Source organism: Carettochelys insculpta, chromosome 13, assembly GCF_033958435.1.
Source record: "Carettochelys insculpta isolate YL-2023 chromosome 13, ASM3395843v1, whole genome shotgun sequence".
Taxonomy (NCBI): domain Eukaryota; kingdom Metazoa; phylum Chordata; order Testudines; family Carettochelyidae; genus Carettochelys; species Carettochelys insculpta.
The window spans coordinates 18,448,155-18,464,953 of NC_134149.1; the positions used below are offsets into that span (position 1 = coordinate 18,448,155).

The 16,799-nt window shown below is 45.5% G+C and overlaps 1 protein-coding gene across 1 annotated transcript in view; it reads left to right on the forward strand.

Moving 5' to 3' along the window:
• Nucleotides 1-16,799, forward strand: part of COL4A5 (collagen type IV alpha 5 chain) — a 139,417-nt gene that overhangs the window by 116,338 nt on the left and 6,280 nt on the right. Inside the window, exons 42-48 of the mRNA XM_075008082.1 lie at nucleotides 2,145-2,278; nucleotides 2,831-2,903; nucleotides 3,046-3,117; nucleotides 3,645-3,773; nucleotides 3,939-4,037; nucleotides 6,806-7,018; nucleotides 7,407-7,584. Coding sequence (XP_074864183.1) covers nucleotides 2,145-2,278; nucleotides 2,831-2,903; nucleotides 3,046-3,117; nucleotides 3,645-3,773; nucleotides 3,939-4,037; nucleotides 6,806-7,018; nucleotides 7,407-7,584 — 898 coding nt within the window. The remainder of the gene's footprint in view (nucleotides 1-2,144; nucleotides 2,279-2,830; nucleotides 2,904-3,045; nucleotides 3,118-3,644; nucleotides 3,774-3,938; nucleotides 4,038-6,805; nucleotides 7,019-7,406; nucleotides 7,585-16,799) is intronic.

The following is a 16,799-nucleotide window of genomic DNA, read 5'->3' on the forward strand; positions in this document are numbered from 1 at the left end:
GTTTCTCTTCAGAACAAGCTTGTGTGGTGGCATGTATCCATGGCTGACAACTGCTTGACTTGTTTGATATCAGATACTAAATTGCTACTGATTTTTATTTAACGGTCAGGGTTTTATCTTCAGAACTCCATGCAGAAATCTCACTCATCAAATGCATTGTCTATACATGTCCTCTTTGGAGAAGACTTTAAATTGTTACAGGTTTCAGAAGAATTGAAAAGCCCATACACTCATAAAATGTTATTACATGAGTAGAATTAATGAGGAGAAATTCATGAAATTCTCTAGCAAAGAGAAAATTCTATTTGTTAGCCCCTCATTTCTACATGTAAAGAGATAAATAGATTGGTGACTTAAAGTGTTGTAGCATTTTCCATTTTACTTGCCATACAGTTGGTGCTTGTCATATATGAGTAACAATGATCATGTACTTATCACTGTGGAACAAAGTTGAAATGATCTGATCGGGTGTTTTGTTTTCAATACGCTGAGTTATTTTTATGAATTTACATGAAAATATCAACAGAGTAGTTCACCCTGTACATAAAGGAAAGGGTAGTGTAATCCTCAGGGCCTTGTCCTAGATATGAAATTTGTTGAATGCACTTAAAAAAGATCTCAGCAAACTAAGTGATTGGGCAGCAAAATGGCAAATGAAATTTAATGTGGGTAAGTGTAAGGTAATACACATTGGGAAAAATAACCCTAATTATACATATAATATGATGGGGGCAAATTTATCTACAACAGATCAGGAAAGGGATCTTGGAATTATAGTGGATAGTTCTCTGAAAACATCCACGCAGTGTGCAGCGTCAGTCAGTAAAGCAAATAGGATGTTAGGAATAATTAAAAAAGGGATAGAAAATAAGACAAAGAATATCTTACTTCCCCTATATAAAACTATGGTATGCCCACACCTTGAGTACTGCGTGCAGATGTGGTCTCCTCACCTCAGAAAAGATATATTGGCATTAGAAAAGGTTCAGAAAAGGGCAGCTAAAATGATTAAGGGTTTGGAACTGGTCCCATATGAGGAGAATCTAGAGAGACTGGGACTTTTCAGTCTAGAAAAGAGGAGACTGAGGGGCGATATGATAGAGGTATATAAAATCATGAATGGTGTGGAGAAAGTGAATACAGAAAAGTTATTTACTTGTTCCCATAATATAAGAACTAGAGGACACCAAATGAAATTGATGGGTAGCAGGTTCAAAACTAATAAAAGAAAGTTTTTCTTCACACAGCGCACAGTCAACCTGTGGAACTCCTTACCAGAGGACGCTGTGAAGGCCAAGACTAACAGAGTTTAAAAAAGAGCTCAATAAATATTTGGAGGTTAGGTCCATAGATGGCTATAGCAAGGGGTAAGGTATGGTGACTAGCCTTTTGTCGAAGGCGGGAGATGGACGGCAGGAGACAAATCGCTTGATCATTGTCTTCGGTTCACCTCCTCTGGGGCACCAGGCATTGGCTACTGTCAGCAGACAGGATACTGAACTAGATGGACCTTTGGTCTGACCCAGTATGGCCATTCTTATCTTCACATTTAAGGAAAAATTATTCCTAAATGTTAAAGAAAATAATTGAAAAAATGTCCAATATCCACCGGAGTTTATATATTGAAATCAGACTAGTTATTGGACAGAATATTTATCAGTTGAAAGGGACATTCACCCCTGAGCTTTGGAAGGCTCTGCTTGTACCCCTACTACTATCTCCTCTGCCTCTCAGAGGTGGAACAGCTTCCAAGAGAGGCACAATGTGGGGGCATTTTTTTAACTTCCCCAGTCAGAAACAGCACTATGGGGAAGGGGCCCACCAGTTTTGCTGCCCTTAATGGAAGTATCCAACTCTGCCTGCAATAGGAAGCAGCATTTTTCCTTGTGTGTGTCACTCTGTGACACTGGCTTTCACAAAGAAGTGGGTCAATCAAGAAAACACTCAAGAAATGGGAACATAGCATTCTCCCCTAGATTGGCCCTAGTTTTGCACTTTGCATTGGGTGCTCGGGGAAGCCATGCTAAAATACATGTTTTAATGTAATGACTAGAGCCTTTGTAGGCAGACCTGTATGGAATGCACAGGAGTCATAGGCAGACTGACTCATCCTGATCTATGAACATCTCTTATGTCATGCCAAGGTCTGCCGGGTCCAGAAGGTCCACGGGGTCCCCCTGGAAGTGGAGGACTTAAAGGAGAAAAAGGAAACCCAGGTCAGCCAGGCCAGCCTGGCCTCCCTGGTCTAAAAGGAGATCCAGGCCCACCTGGACGCCAGGTAAGAGAATGCATGGTACTTGTTTCTAGCTGAGACTGCTTAATTTTTATAAAAAGTCAAATATGGAGCCTTTTAGTTGGAAGAGGCATTACATGATGCACATAGAGCCAGGATGGAACAGATCCTGACTTCTAGTGGGCAGGGGAGGTTACAAGGTTGTTGGATCATCTCTAATCCCCTTCCCTCCCCACCACACATGGCTGGGCAGAATTTCTCCATAGTGTTCAACTGAGAGAAACAGTAGCTCATGCACCATCCTTGCTCTATTGCTCTTTGCCATCATGGGAGGATGGCAGATCTCCTAGTCATTGTGAGTGTGTACATCCCACAGCAGGCCACCCGCAAATGGAGTAGAAAATGAGCCCTATTGCATGCTCTCCCTTTTTTTGCAGTGGGATTTATACATTCCTGGTTCTGTTTCCTGGCTCCACTGAGTTTCCATGTGCAGCAAGAAAGTTCATGAATCGTAGGATTTCTTGTTTTTCCCTGACCTGCTTTTTTTTTCCTGTCCTCCGTGAGAGTATTAAAGAATTGTGAAACTACTTTGTTTAGGGTGATCCTGGTCGTCCAGGCCTGAATGGAATGAAAGGTGACCCCGGGGCTCCTGGTGTTCCAGGATTTCCAGGTATTTAAATGTCATTTCAAACAACACCTGTATAACTCAGTAATGGCCAGCTGGTGGAGGAGAGGAGCCCAGTTTAAGCACTCATGCTTCCTGAAAAAAGCATGTACTTTCCTTTTCCAACTATGTTTGTTTGGTGTTTCAGGTATGAAGGGTCCTGTTGGACCTCCAGGAGCAATTGGTTTTAAGGGTGATCAAGGCCAACCAGGCTCACCAGGTAATGAATCGTAGCTGATGCTTCCCTGCCACTTTCTTAACTTCAGGGTAGTAGATTTGGACCCAAGTCTCTGTTTGGGATAACTTATTCAGGTTGGGCAATGCTACCCCGCTTACTGTTTTTAAATTTTCCTTCCACTTTCCTAGTAAGGGAAAGGCCACTTATGTACCTGAGGTAGACCCATTCCTCTTCATTCAGGAGAAAGAAGCTGCTCAGGAGAGAGTAGTTGATGATATCCTGTTTCAACACATTCTCCACTGAGTTTTCTCTGCATCGTTTTTTCATGCTGACTTGAAGGCCCCGTGCAGAAAAGGATATCAGCACAGTTTAATGCCAGTAATAAAGCTGCCTTACTCCATGTTTCCTTGACTATGTGGAACAGCGCTTGCAAGAGTCAGTCCTTCCTTTTTGCTGGGGTGCAACAGAGAGCAAGTTGTAGCTGCAGTGGTTACTCAATTGATCAGGTCTCCTGACCAATATCCATCTTGGATTGTCCATGTTTCTAATACAGACTTGCTTTATCCTAGGACAACCAGGCTTACCCGGCTCTCCTGGACAAATCATTGTAGTAAAAGGTGACCCAGGTTCTCCAGGTCTACCAGGCCAGCCTGGATTGAAAGGGCAGCCTGGAATGATAGGCCCACAAGGATTGCCAGGTATGATCACTGTGTAGTGCAGGCTTTATTGCTTAATTTTAAAGGAAGTGACTAGTTAACAGGATGCAATAGACAGCTTGTTTTAAAGAGGTTCCTGGGTTTATTTACTGATACCTTGGTATGTTCGCAAGAGTATAACTTTGAGTGCTCCATTTATTTTTCTAGGTCCAATAGGCCTTCCAGGGGATCCTGGGCGAGATGGTCCTCCTGGATTTGATGGTCCGGGAGGGCGCAAAGGCGAGAGAGGACTTCCAGGCGCACCAGGTATGATAAGTACCCTAGTTCTGGCGAAGAGTAAGTGGGTTATGTCAACAAAAAACCTCTTCTTAGGAATGCAGCCAAGCGTAGGACTTGTATTCTATTGCAATTATTGTGCAACAATGTTACACTTTTAGGAATAAGATGCTCCAGCTATCCTGCTGGTGGATAGTCCAATATGGGCTATGTCTACACTACAGAGTTTTGTAGCCAAAATGGGTTTGATAGAGAAAACTCCTGGAGCGTCTACACAGAAAAATGCCTTTTGTCAACAGAAACTGTCAACTAAAAAGCTGTATGGAAAACTCCAGGTCCCCTTTTTTCGACAGAGCAGATCAAAAGATGTATCACCTTTTATGAGCTGACGCGATCTGTCAACAGAAGCTTTGTCTGGACATCTCTTCCAACAGTAACTTCTGTAGACAGACGCTTCTACTGTAGAAGTAGCCTCAGAGTCTTTGCGGGTATATGCTGTAGGCTTGTGAAAGTCATTAGTCTTGAAACTTCCCAGTAGCAGTATTGTTGCTGGATCTCGTTCCTGGATGTTGCTCTATTTCACTTTTGTTTTGAATTTAATAGAACACTTTCTTTGCAGCCTGTGACACAGGGTGTACAGTTAGGACAGTAACAAACGAAGAGTAGGAACTAGGAAAATAGAGTATTATGGTTTTGCATTGAAACAAGGAATTAGAAAAACTGGTCTCCTGGGGAGGGAATTCTATCAAGTCTGTTTGCAGCAAAGGCAGTGAACAGCAGAGGAAAAATTCAACTAGATCCCATCTAAAATCTACTAAAGCACCAGGACCCAAAGTCCCATTAACCTTTGGTGAGTTTGGGGTTTTTAAGTGTATGTCACTTGAAAATTTTACTCATTGCTTCAAGAAATAGAAGTCCAATGGAAAGTAGGTGGGAATCAGATTATGCAAATAAGACGATGTTCCAAAGTACTGTAAGGGCCCCACATTTGCAAACTTAACTTAGCTTCCCCAGGGCTCCAAGCTGCCACCCTCCCCCCCACACCCCCGATATTCACGAAAATCAACATTCGCAAGGGTTCTGAACACTGACCCCTCGTGAATGTTGCAGCCCTACTGTAGCAGGCCTTGAATGCTGGAGTCAGAACTGTAAGGGCTGAATCTTCATCAGCGGCAGGCTGAAGATGTAGATTGTAACTTGTACGAAGTTTTCTAACAACAGGATACAAAGCAAAATTAAAGTAAAGAATATACATAAAGAGGTTAAATATCAGAGCTGGTCAAAAAGGTGAAAAATTCAACAAGAACAAAGGGACAAAAGAATTCTACAAAATGCTCGGGTTTTTTAATTTGTTTTTGTTTGTTTTGTTTGTTTGTTTGTTTTACCAGCTTGTTGCAATATTTTGTCAGTGTAGCTTGAAAATATGCAAAAAGAGAATGTCCTTAAAAAAACAGGAAGAAAAGAGATCTAACTTAAAAATATAGTTAAATAAGAACAATGACATAGAGGGGACGCTGCAATATCCTGAAGTTCCCAGGCACATTTTTTATGCTCTGCTGTATGGTTGTTAGGGTGCTTGAGAATGAAACCCTACCCTAAATCAGGACACTATACTGTACTTTAGTCTCCTTATTTTACAGCTGGGGAACAGAGTTAGCAAAGCACTTGAATGACCTGGTCAGGATCACACTGGAAGCCTGTGAAAGCCCCCTGTTGGAGCAGGATATGCACAAAGGTCTCCCAAGTTGCAGGCTAGCATCCTAAACACTGGACCAGTCTTCATCCTTGTTGAAGCCATTAAGTTCCGAAGAAACACTGCACTGGCTAATTAGTCAGCAGTTGTGTTTTGCTCTCACATGTGCAGTTTAGAACATTGGAATCATCTGGGTTGATTTTCAGGCATGTTGAGCTCTTGTAGAGCCAATTGAAGTCAATGGCCGTGTCTACACTAGCCCCGAACTTCAAAATGGCCATGCAAATGGCCATTTCGAAGTTTACTAATGAAGCGCTGAAATACATATGAAGCTTACATAATGAAGCACTGAAATACAATATGCGGCACTTCGAAGTAGGCGGGGTCCTTTCAAAAAGGAGCGCCGTCGGGACGAGCCGCGTGGCGGCAAGGCGCATCAATTTCAAAGTCCCCCTATTCCCATGAGCAGATGAGAATAAGGGGACTTTGAAGTAGGTGGGGTCCTTTCGAAAAGGAGCCCCATTGCTCTGCGCGGCGGCGAGGCGTGTCAATTTCGAAGTGCTGCGGCCGCCCACATGCTAATGAAGCGCTGAATGTGTATTTCAGCGCTTCATTAGTAAACTTCGAAATGGCCATTTGCATGGCAATTTCGAAGTTTGGGGCTAGTGTAGACACGGCCAATGAGAGTTTGAGAGCTGTGGCTGCTTCTCTATGCAGCTACTTCATTTCTGCAGGCCTGCACTTTCTTACAGAACCCTTTTGTATCTGCATATACAAAAATGATCTGTGGATGTTGATACCTCCAGTTATAAAATGGATCCTCACAAGTTTTCAGGATTCTAGATACAAAATTTGCATCCGTATCTGCAAAAATGAGTCATGGGTATCTGTAGCCACATCCACAGATGCAGATATCTGCAGATTTGCAGGGGCTCTACTTATTTACCTTTCTTAAACCCCTTTAAAAAGTGGGGAGAATGTTCATCTGAGCCAGATGAACATTGGGTTTAATAACTGTGTTCAACGGGTTCTGTGTTCCTTGGATGACATGTCATTAACAGTTATGCATGCAAATGTCTGTGTTGTACTTCTCCTATATGAACAGGCTTGCAAGGTGTGCAGGGACTCCCAGGTCCTGATGGCTTGCAAGGTCCACCAGGGCCTCCTGGAACAGCTTCGGTTGCTCATGGATTCCTTATAACTCGACACAGCCAGAGTACAGACACACCACTGTGCCCCCAAGGAACAATAAGGATATACGATGGATTTTCTCTTCTATATGTGCAGGGAAATGAGAGAGCACATGGCCAAGATTTAGGTAAGAGCATCGTACACACTATCAGCATGGTTTTTAAAAGGGAAGGAAACTTCATCTTCTTCTCATAATTCTCTAATTCTTTGTAATCCCTGAGAATCCCACAGTCCAGATAAGGCCATTCAGATAAGAGTAGGAGTTTGATTGCTGAAATCTGCCATCTCCGTGGGCTTCAGCCTGCATCTTAGAGACCAGCAGTCACACAATGAAATTCACAGGCAATATTTTGCCTGCAGAGTTCAGCTTGGCAGTCCATGCTCTGCACTCATAAGTGGCAGTGGTTTAAAAAAATAAAAGTGCATTGGGGGGAAACTACATTTCCTTTAAGCTCAGTAAAATGAAAATTCTTTCCTGTATTATAATTCATATACGTGTGTATCTGATGCTGTAGGTACTGCTGGGAGCTGTCTCCGCCGTTTCAGCACCATGCCTTTCATGTTCTGTAATATCAACAATGTGTGTAATTTTGCGTCAAGAAATGATTATTCCTACTGGCTGTCCACTCCAAAGCCAATGCCAATGAGCATGGAGCCACTGACTGGGCAAAGTATCGAGCCATTCATAAGCCGGTGAGCCAGAATAGACTGTAAGATTTTGTATGGCATCTGCATAGATAGCACATCCTGATCAAATGTGGTTGAAATGCAGGCTGAATATTTAAGGCAGGGTATAAAGATTAAATGGTTACCTGCATTTTTTTTCCTGAGGACTAATAAAATAACTTCTTCTTTTAATGGTGGTGAATGTGTAATCTTGTCTAGTGCCTCAGAGCAGGGGTTGGCAAGTACTTATTGTTACTTTTATTTCCATGGCACCTAGGAATGCACCTCCACTCCATTATTCTTCATTTTCAGTTCATCCATTGATCTAAAATCTCATGAAGTTTTGCACTTTTAAGGGGACATCATTTAAAAACTTATCTAAAAACAAACAAATAGGCCAAAAACTTTTAAATATCTGTTTTTATGTGTCATTTGTATACAGAACTTCTTGTGCTTAGTTTAGCCTGGACTACAAAAGTCAATTAGACTGGATTCCCTTTTCAAAATCAGTTTCACCTTCTGTTCTCAGCGCCATTCCAGTTCAATAATATCTGGGTTGCAAACACTGCAGGTTAATCCAGGCAAAAAGAGGATGTTTTGAATGGACATGTTTACATTTTGGAAAACATACCTATTAACACCAAGGTTTGTGAAACTTGAGTAACAAAGCCTACAGTTCTGGACCAAAATCACTACAGGTCGAACCTCTCTGGTTTGGCAACATCTGTCATCCAGCATGATTTGAGTTAGCCAGACAACCGCTTATGATAGCTCTAATGTGGCAGACCACAGGAGGTCAGTATTGTTTAGCAGTATTACTAACACTTCCACAGCTTCCTGGGCTCTTAGAGGAAGTTTAAATGTAAAGTACAGCTAACTAACAGCACAGAACACAAGCAGCCAGGACTGGTGACTGTAAACAAGCTTTATGGGACCACAGGAAACTTGGCCACATACATGATAAGCAATCAGCCGACTAACTAAAATCATGACAGATTACGGATGTTGCCGGACGAGAGAGTGCTGGACTACAGTGGATCAACCTGTGTTACTTTATCAATTTATTCTAAAATCTAATGGCACCTCAATCTAGAACAGTGCCTCAGATTTGTCACCCAAAAAGAATGGCTCAGGTTCAGAAATCTCCCTGACATCCTCAGCCGTGAAGACTGAGGCAAAGAATTCATTTAGTTTCTCCACAGTAGCCTTACCATATTTGAGTGTAGCCTTAGCATCTCAATTGTCCAGTGACCCCAATGGTGGTTTAGCAGGCTTTGTGCCGCTTATCTACTTTATAACATTTTGCTAATACTTTTTGAGTGTTTGGTTAGCTGCTCTTCAAACTCCTTTTTGGCTTTTCTTATGTTTTTACACTTAACCTGAGGGGGTTTATGCTCCTTTCAGTTTTCCTCACTGGAATTTAACTTCCAATTTTTTAACAATGCCCTTTTCTCTCTCTCTCTCTTTCTCACTGATACTTTTACCTGGTTGTTAAGCCACCATGGCACTTTTTTGTTACTTGTACTGTGTTTGTTAATTTGTGGTATACATTTTAAGTTGGGCCTCTGTTGTGGTGTCTTCGAAAAGTTTCCATGCAGCTTGCAGGGTTTGTACTTTTGGAGCTGTACCTTTTTAATTTCTGTTTTAACTAATCTCCTCATTTTTTGTAGTTCCCTTTTTGAAGTTAAATGCCACGTTGTTGGGTTGCTGAGGGGTATTCCCCACCATAGGGATGTTAAATTGTATTATATTATGGTCATTGTTTCCAAACAGTGCAATTACATTTACCTCTTGGATCAGATCCTGCACTCCACTAAGTTTCTGTGATGCCTGTTATATAAATATCCTCCTTTAATATGAGGCATTCTAAGTCACCCATCTTATTATTTAGACTGCTAGCATTTGTGGTATAAGCACTTTAAAAATTTGTCACTATTTGCCTGTCTGCCATTTCCTGATGTGCTGGGTTCTTTTTCATTTGATTGTTTCTCATCTGATCTTACCCACATTTTATCATCTTCAGTCCTGTCCTCCTTACTAGAGCATAGAGAGTATCTCTTAATAGACCCTCTTCTAAGACATGTCAGCTGTCCAAACCATCTGCTCCTCTGCACTTGCTGGTTTTCCCCTAACTCTTAGTTTAAAAGCTTCTCTGCAATCTCTAATGTTAAATATGCGCAGTCTGGTTCCATTTTGTTTAGATGAAGTCCATCCTTCCTGCATAGGCTCCCCATTTCCCAAAAGTTTCCCCAATTCCTTATGAATCTAAACCCCTCCTCCCTAAATCATTATCTCGTCCACACATTGAGATTCTGAAGTTCTTTCTGCCTGCCTACCTGGGCCTGAATATGGAACTGGAAGCGTTTCAGAGAACACTACCATAGCTGTCCTGGATTTCACTCTCTTTCTAAGAGCCTAAATTTGGCCTCCAGAACCTCTCTCCAACCCTTCCCTATGTTATTGGTACTTACATGTACCACAACCAACAGCTCCTCCCCAGCACTAATATGTCTATCTAGATGTTTTGAGAGAGCCACAACCTTCATACCAGGCAGGCAAGTCACCATACAGTTTTCTCGGTCCTCACAAACGCAGCTGTCTAGGTTTCTAATGATTGAATCCCCCATTACTAACATCTGCCTTTTCCTAATGACTGGAATTCCCATGTGCTGGAGGGGTATCCTCAGTGTGAAAAGGATACCACAACATCATCTGGAAGGAGGTCTCAACTACGGGTTGGTTTCTCTCTGTTCCAGTTGAATTTTCTCCTTCCCTGTGTCTTTCACCCTCTTCAACAGCACAGAGGTTGTCTGAATGGAGGAGAGACAGTTCTACCGTGTTCCAGAAATCTCATCCGCGTACATTTCTGCTTCCCTTAGCTCCTCCAGTTCAGCTGCAGTGGCCTCCAAAGCCCATACTCTGAGGGCCAGGAGTTCCTTGCCTCGAATGCACACATAGGGCAGGTAATCATATATGCTACATTAGGTGCAATCAGCAGGATAACCCCCATTCTGCTGCTGGGCTTCTGTCTGCATTTCCTTCTACAGATAATTAGATTCTTATAGGATTTTTATTTAAATCAGGTAATTTAGGTTTTAGTTTAGCTTAAAAGAATTTTTAAAGAATGCCAAATATGTCTAGTCCCCTTCAAACTCCCCCTGTAAACTCCCACACAAAACTCCCTGTTAGCTGCTCCTGTTTGCTAAGCTTCTAAACTCTCGCCCTGTGTCTACACGTGCCCCTTCCTTTCAAAAGGGGCATGTTAATGAGCAGGTTTGAAAGATGCTAATGAGGTGCTGCAATGAATATGCAGCACCTCATTAGCATAATGGCAGGTGCAGCGATTCGAAAATGCGGCTTTTTGAATCACGCGCCGCCCGTGGAGATGGGACGTTCTGAGAGGACCCCCCCCAGTTTTCGAAAGCCCTTCTTACTATCTGGTGATCATTCATTGAAGCGCCTCATTAGCATCTTTCGAATCTGCTCATTAACATGCCCCTTTTGAAAGAAAGGGACATGTGTAGACCCAGCCTTGGGGAACTGGTCTGTGCTCCACCTGTCCTTCAAAGTCTCATTCCTTTTAGCGATAATTTCAGGCAGAAGAGTAAGGGAGTTGGGAGCAATAGTGGCAGATTGACCCTACACAGGAACTTACCAGCTTAAGGTGACTTTATCGCCCGTCCTTGCTTTCTGTCCAAGGTTGCTTCAGACGCATACCAGTCCAGACATTCTGTTGCCAGCCTTTGACCCCAAACTTGATGCTTCTGGGGAAGAAGGCAGTCTTTACATTCAGGACATGGGAAGAGCCCTCACATTCTACTTCAAAAGAACAAAGCCCTTCAGAGCTTCTCCTAAATTATGTCTCCCTTGCAGACAGGATGAACCCTTATTTCCATCTAAAGACTATTGAAATGGATCTCAGCATTGATTATAGAGTGAAACAAAATCTCTTTCTCCCCATCTGAGGAGACTGCCCATTCCAGCAGGGCACAGTCCACCTCTACTACCCTCATTAAGAACACGGTAGACATTTTGAGATGCTTCCTGGTTGTCCATGCATGCCTTTCCTCACCACTATGGCAATTTTGTACGCTTCCATGACAGATGCAGCCTTTGGCATTGTTGTCTTCCAAACTGTATTTGACCTTTCTCTTCAGCATCCACCTCTGCTGGAGGATCTATAATTCCACATGAAGATAATGGGAGGTGAGCTCAGGTGAAAGAGCAAAATTGGACTTGACTGAGCAGCTAATAATTAGAATGAAAGTACAAGAACTTTTTTACCCATATCCGTAGTGTTACTGTCTTTCAACTGTTGTTTGGATGGTCTAGATTAAATGAGCTGACATTTGGAGTCTATTATTTTATGGCTGTTTATGCCTTGGATACAGACCCGCTAAGACCGGCATACTTGTTAGCAGTCTCAGGAGAAAAGCTAATGACCAAGGCCCTGATCCAATGCCCATTTAAGTCAATGGAATCTTTCAATGGCCTTTGGTCCTGTCCAAATTTTTCTGAAGACTGAACTCTCTACATTCTGGTCTGTGGAATTGTTCTCTTGAAATCAGGATTAGTGCACAATAGGCAGGGTTGTGGCAAGTTTGCATGACCACTGTATGTATCTTACCTAATATATGATAAACCAAAGGACTTCAGATTTCAGTGCTGCCAGTCTGGCACCTTTCAAGGAGTCTTTTCTACTACGTATTTTTCAACAGTGGCCCCCTAGTGTTGCCTGGCTAGGAGTAATTTGATTGGGTTCATTAGAGGTTAGTTTTTGTAAACGTACCAGTGCAATTTGATACAAAAAACACGTGACACATATTCCTATTTGTTGCACTGATGCAGTGGGAAGGTCTGCAGAAATGTAAAAGTGCTGTTAGAAGAGCCTTTCTTAAAGTATTTGTTCTTCTTCGAGTGGTCCCCGTGGGTGCTCCACAATAGGTGTCGGGCTCGCCCGGCACCGCAGATCGGAAATCTTCCAGCAGTTTCTCCTGGATCGTGCATGTGCCGGCGCACGCCGCTCCCCTGCGCACCCCCAGCCACGTGTGCAATCCGGTCCCCGCCAGTTCCTTCTCAACCGCCATCGGCTGCAGATGGAGTCCACTCAGGCTACGGCCAGAGTCAGATTAGATAGTGTTTCTACGTGTAAATTGTTGTTTTCTTCCGGTAAAAAAAAAAAAAAAAGAGGACAAAGAGAATATCAAAAAAATATATATAGATATATATATATATAATAAAAAGAGAGAGAGGAGCGGAGAAGAAGAGTGGACATGAAGGCCAGTAGGCCGCCTGCTGCCCTGCAGGCCGGTGACCGTGATTCAGGTAAACAGGCACGGATTAAGTGCTAAGTACCCTATTAACAGTAAAGGACTCACCGCGATGGCCTCTAAAGGTTTTAAAAAGTGTGAGTCCTGCCGTGAAGCTATGCCGGCCTCTGATGGGCATAGTGAATGCATCCGATGCCTGGGGGAATCACGTTACCCAAAGTGTTCTCACTGTGCTAAGCTCCCAGCCAGGGCCAGGAAAGACAGAGGAATGCGTCTTAAAATGCTCTTGTTTGACAAGGCCCTCCAGCCAGACTTGCCAGAGAAGCCTCACCGAGAAGGGCCCTCTGGGTTACATAAGAGGAAGGCAGCTTCTCTGACTCCCCCGGTGCAGAAACAGAGGAAACTCTCCCCAGCTCGATCCTTGCTGGCGGTTTCAGCGAGCGGGACGGGCGGAGCACACAGCCCCCAGCCGCATACTCAGGCAAGCGGCAGCGCACGTGGCAGAGGCTGAACCTCTGGTTACACAACAGCCGGCACGCGCGGCGCCTAGAGCATCAGCGAGGCAAGCGCCGGAACCGGCGGCACCACCAAAAGCGGCACCAGCCCCCGCGGCACCAACGGTGCAGGGCCGCCAGGCATGGAGCCTGCAGGCACCAGAGGAAGTTACCCGCGCGGCACCGCAGCTGAGCATGCCGAGCGTGGCGCCGACAGCGGGGCCGAGATCCCCAGCGCGGGAGGGGGCGGTGCCAGCCCCGCAGGGGAGGGGCAAGGCAAAATCAAAAGCCCGGCACCGCAGCTCTTCTCCGGACAGGGCTGTGCTGCTACTAGCAACAAGCCCTCCCCCTGTGCTACACACGCCACCCAGAAGGCCTGGGTCTCCACCGGCCTATCCAGAACCTCCTTCTCCGTTCCTCCAACCAATGTCACCATGGCTTGGGCCACCTTCACCTTTTCTGGGATTGGATCCCCTGGAGTACTATCACAAACCAGTTTCACCTCTATCTGTGTCGTTGTGGAGGTCTCACTCTCCCAGACATCGGGGGTACACACCCCGAGAGTGGTCTAGGTCTCCATCCCCAGACCCTTGCCTGTGCTGCCATGGTCGTTCTTATCATGCTGGATACAGACACCCCAGGCCTACGCCCAGGGGCAGGTCCCCCCCGGCCGTTCAGTACCCCCGTAGACACTCCCGATCGGGGATGGAAACACAGTTATCTCAAGGGAAGTTAATTTTAGAGCCCTGAGACTTTCCTTTACAATCCTCCAGAAACCAAGTGTATCATCGGCCGCAGGAGCCTGAGAGTTCGAGGGAGGTTTACCCTAGTGGTTCCTCCTCATCCTCCCCAGATAAGGCCATGGCCCCCGGGGATGTCTCTCCCCCGGATGACCTTAAACAGTTTCAGGAGCTGTTTAAAAGGGTGGCTTTCATGCAAGGCATTCAAACGGCAGAAGTGCAGGAGAAACATCACAAACTCCTGAAAAATTTGAGACCCCCGGCTTCATCCAAAATTGCTATTCCGTTGGACGAAGCCATTATGGAGTCAGCCACTACCATATGGCAGACTCCAGCCTCCGTTCCACCTACGAACAAGAGAGCGGATAAGAAGTACTTCATCCCGGCAAAGGGCATGGAGTTCTTCTTCAGTCACCCACAACCAAACTCGGTGGTGGTCGAATCGTCCCAGCAGAGGTCAAAGACTTCTCAGTACAAATCGGGGGGATCGGATGAACATGCCAAGAAGCTAGAGCTGTTTGGCAGGAAGGTATATTCCTCTTCTACCCTGCTATTGAGAATGGCAAATTATGCGGCACACCTAGCGAACCATAATTTTGATAATTACTCCAGGCTTACTTCTCTCATGGATTCACTTCTGGAAGATAAGAAGCCGGTGTTAAAGGCAATTGTGCAAGAAGGCTACGCAGCATTGAGGACGGGAGTCCAGATTGCCCTGGATATGGCAGATACGGCAGCACGTTCAACGGCTACAGCAGTGGTCATGCGTAGAGAATCCTGGCTCCAGACATCGGGTATCCTGAGGGACCTACAGGCGAAGATCGTGGACCTTCCCTTTGACACGCAAAAGCTGTTTGCAGACTCAACCGACTCTGTCCTCCACTCCAGTGAGGACTCGAGAGTTACACTTAGAACCTTGGGTATTTATACTCCTCCATATAGGAAGAAAAAATATTATCCTCAGCAAAGACGCTACCCGTACCAACCACAGCGTGCTCAGTATCAACGGGGCTACAACCAAGGGCGCCATCAACAGCAGCAACAGTACAGAACTCCCAGGCGACGTTCTCAACAAAGCCGTACGCCCTCGGGACAGGCCCAAAGGCAACAAGTTTGACGGGCATGTCGAGGGCTGCACTATCACTACCATCACTCAATGCCACTCTCATCTCATGTTCCATCATCACCTCAGACCGTTTTACCCCCAATGGCAAAAGATCACCACAGACAAATGGGTGCTGGAGATCATAGCCACGGGTTACGCGATCCCCTTCCAGTCGCTCCCACCGACGAAGCCTCCCTCCAGGCCTCACCTCCGGGACGCTGCCCACGAGGCAAGGCTCAAGCAGGAGGTGGACCACCTTATGTTCATAGGGGAGGTGGAAAGAGTGCCGGAACAATTCCAGGGGAAAGGTTTTTATCCACGCTACTTCCTAACAGAGAAGAAAACAGGAGGCTGGAGGCCCATCTTAGATCTTCGGGGCCTCAACCGCTACTTGCGCAAGCAACGCTTTCAGATGATTACAGTTGCCTCCATACTCATGGCACTGGACGATGGAGATTGGTTTGCAGCCCTCGACTTACAAGATGCTTACTTTCATATAATGATCCACCCGGCACACAGGCGCTTCCTCCGCTTCATGGTCGGCAAGGAACACTTCCAGTACAAGGTTCTTCCGTTTGGCCTCTCCTTGGCCCCCAGAGTCTTTACCAAAACCCTGGCAGTGGTGTCAGCCTACCTGCACAGACAGGGGGTGTTTATTTTCCCATACCTGGACGACTGCCTGCTGAAAGGGGCCTCGAAGACAGAGGTCCTACGCATGATACGCGTCACAGCGGAAACATTTTCTTTGCTGGGCCTAGTCATCAACCTCGTGAAGTCAAAGACCAATCCCACACAAGACATAGAGTTCAGAGGGGCACACACAAACTCTATCACAGCAAGAGTGTACCTACCCGACGCCCACTTCCGTGCCATCAGTTCGCTGGTGCAAGTCATCACATACAGCCCCACGGTGCCGGTCTTAACATGCTTACAGCTGCTGGGCCACATGGCGGCAGCGACGTTTGTGGTACAGAATGCCAGATTGCACATGCGAAGCCTGCAGCATTGGCTGGCGAGCGTTTACAAACCGGCATCCCACACTGTCCACAGGGTGGTGTTGCCCACGACAGAGGTGCGCAGATCCCTGGCGTGGTGGGAAAACCCCAAGAACCTGCTAGTAGGGGTGCCCTTTCACCAACCACAAATTTCTATTTTTCTTACTACCGACGCCTCCCACATAGGATGGGGAGCGCACATCGGCGACAAGGTGACGCAAGGGCTATGGTCCCCTGCGGAACAGGCACTGCACATAAACATACTGGAGCTCAGAGCAGTGTTCAACGCCTGCAAACATTTTCGAGATTACCTACATGGCAAAGTAGTCGGGATCAATACCAACAATACCTCCACTATGTTTTATATCAATCGACAGGGCACGGGATTGGGCTCCTCCTTATGTGCGGAAGCAGTCCGATTGTGGAACTGGTGCATCGCCAACAACGTAACGTTAAAAGCCTCGTACTTGCCGGGTGCTCACAACGTGAAAGCAGACCAGCTGAGCAGGCGCTTCGCACTCATGCACGAATGGCAGATCCGCTTCGATCTGCTACGGCCCATTTTTCATACATGGGGGTTTCCCCAGATCGATCTGTTTGCCACCCAGTACAACAAGAAGTGTCCCCAGTACTGCTCC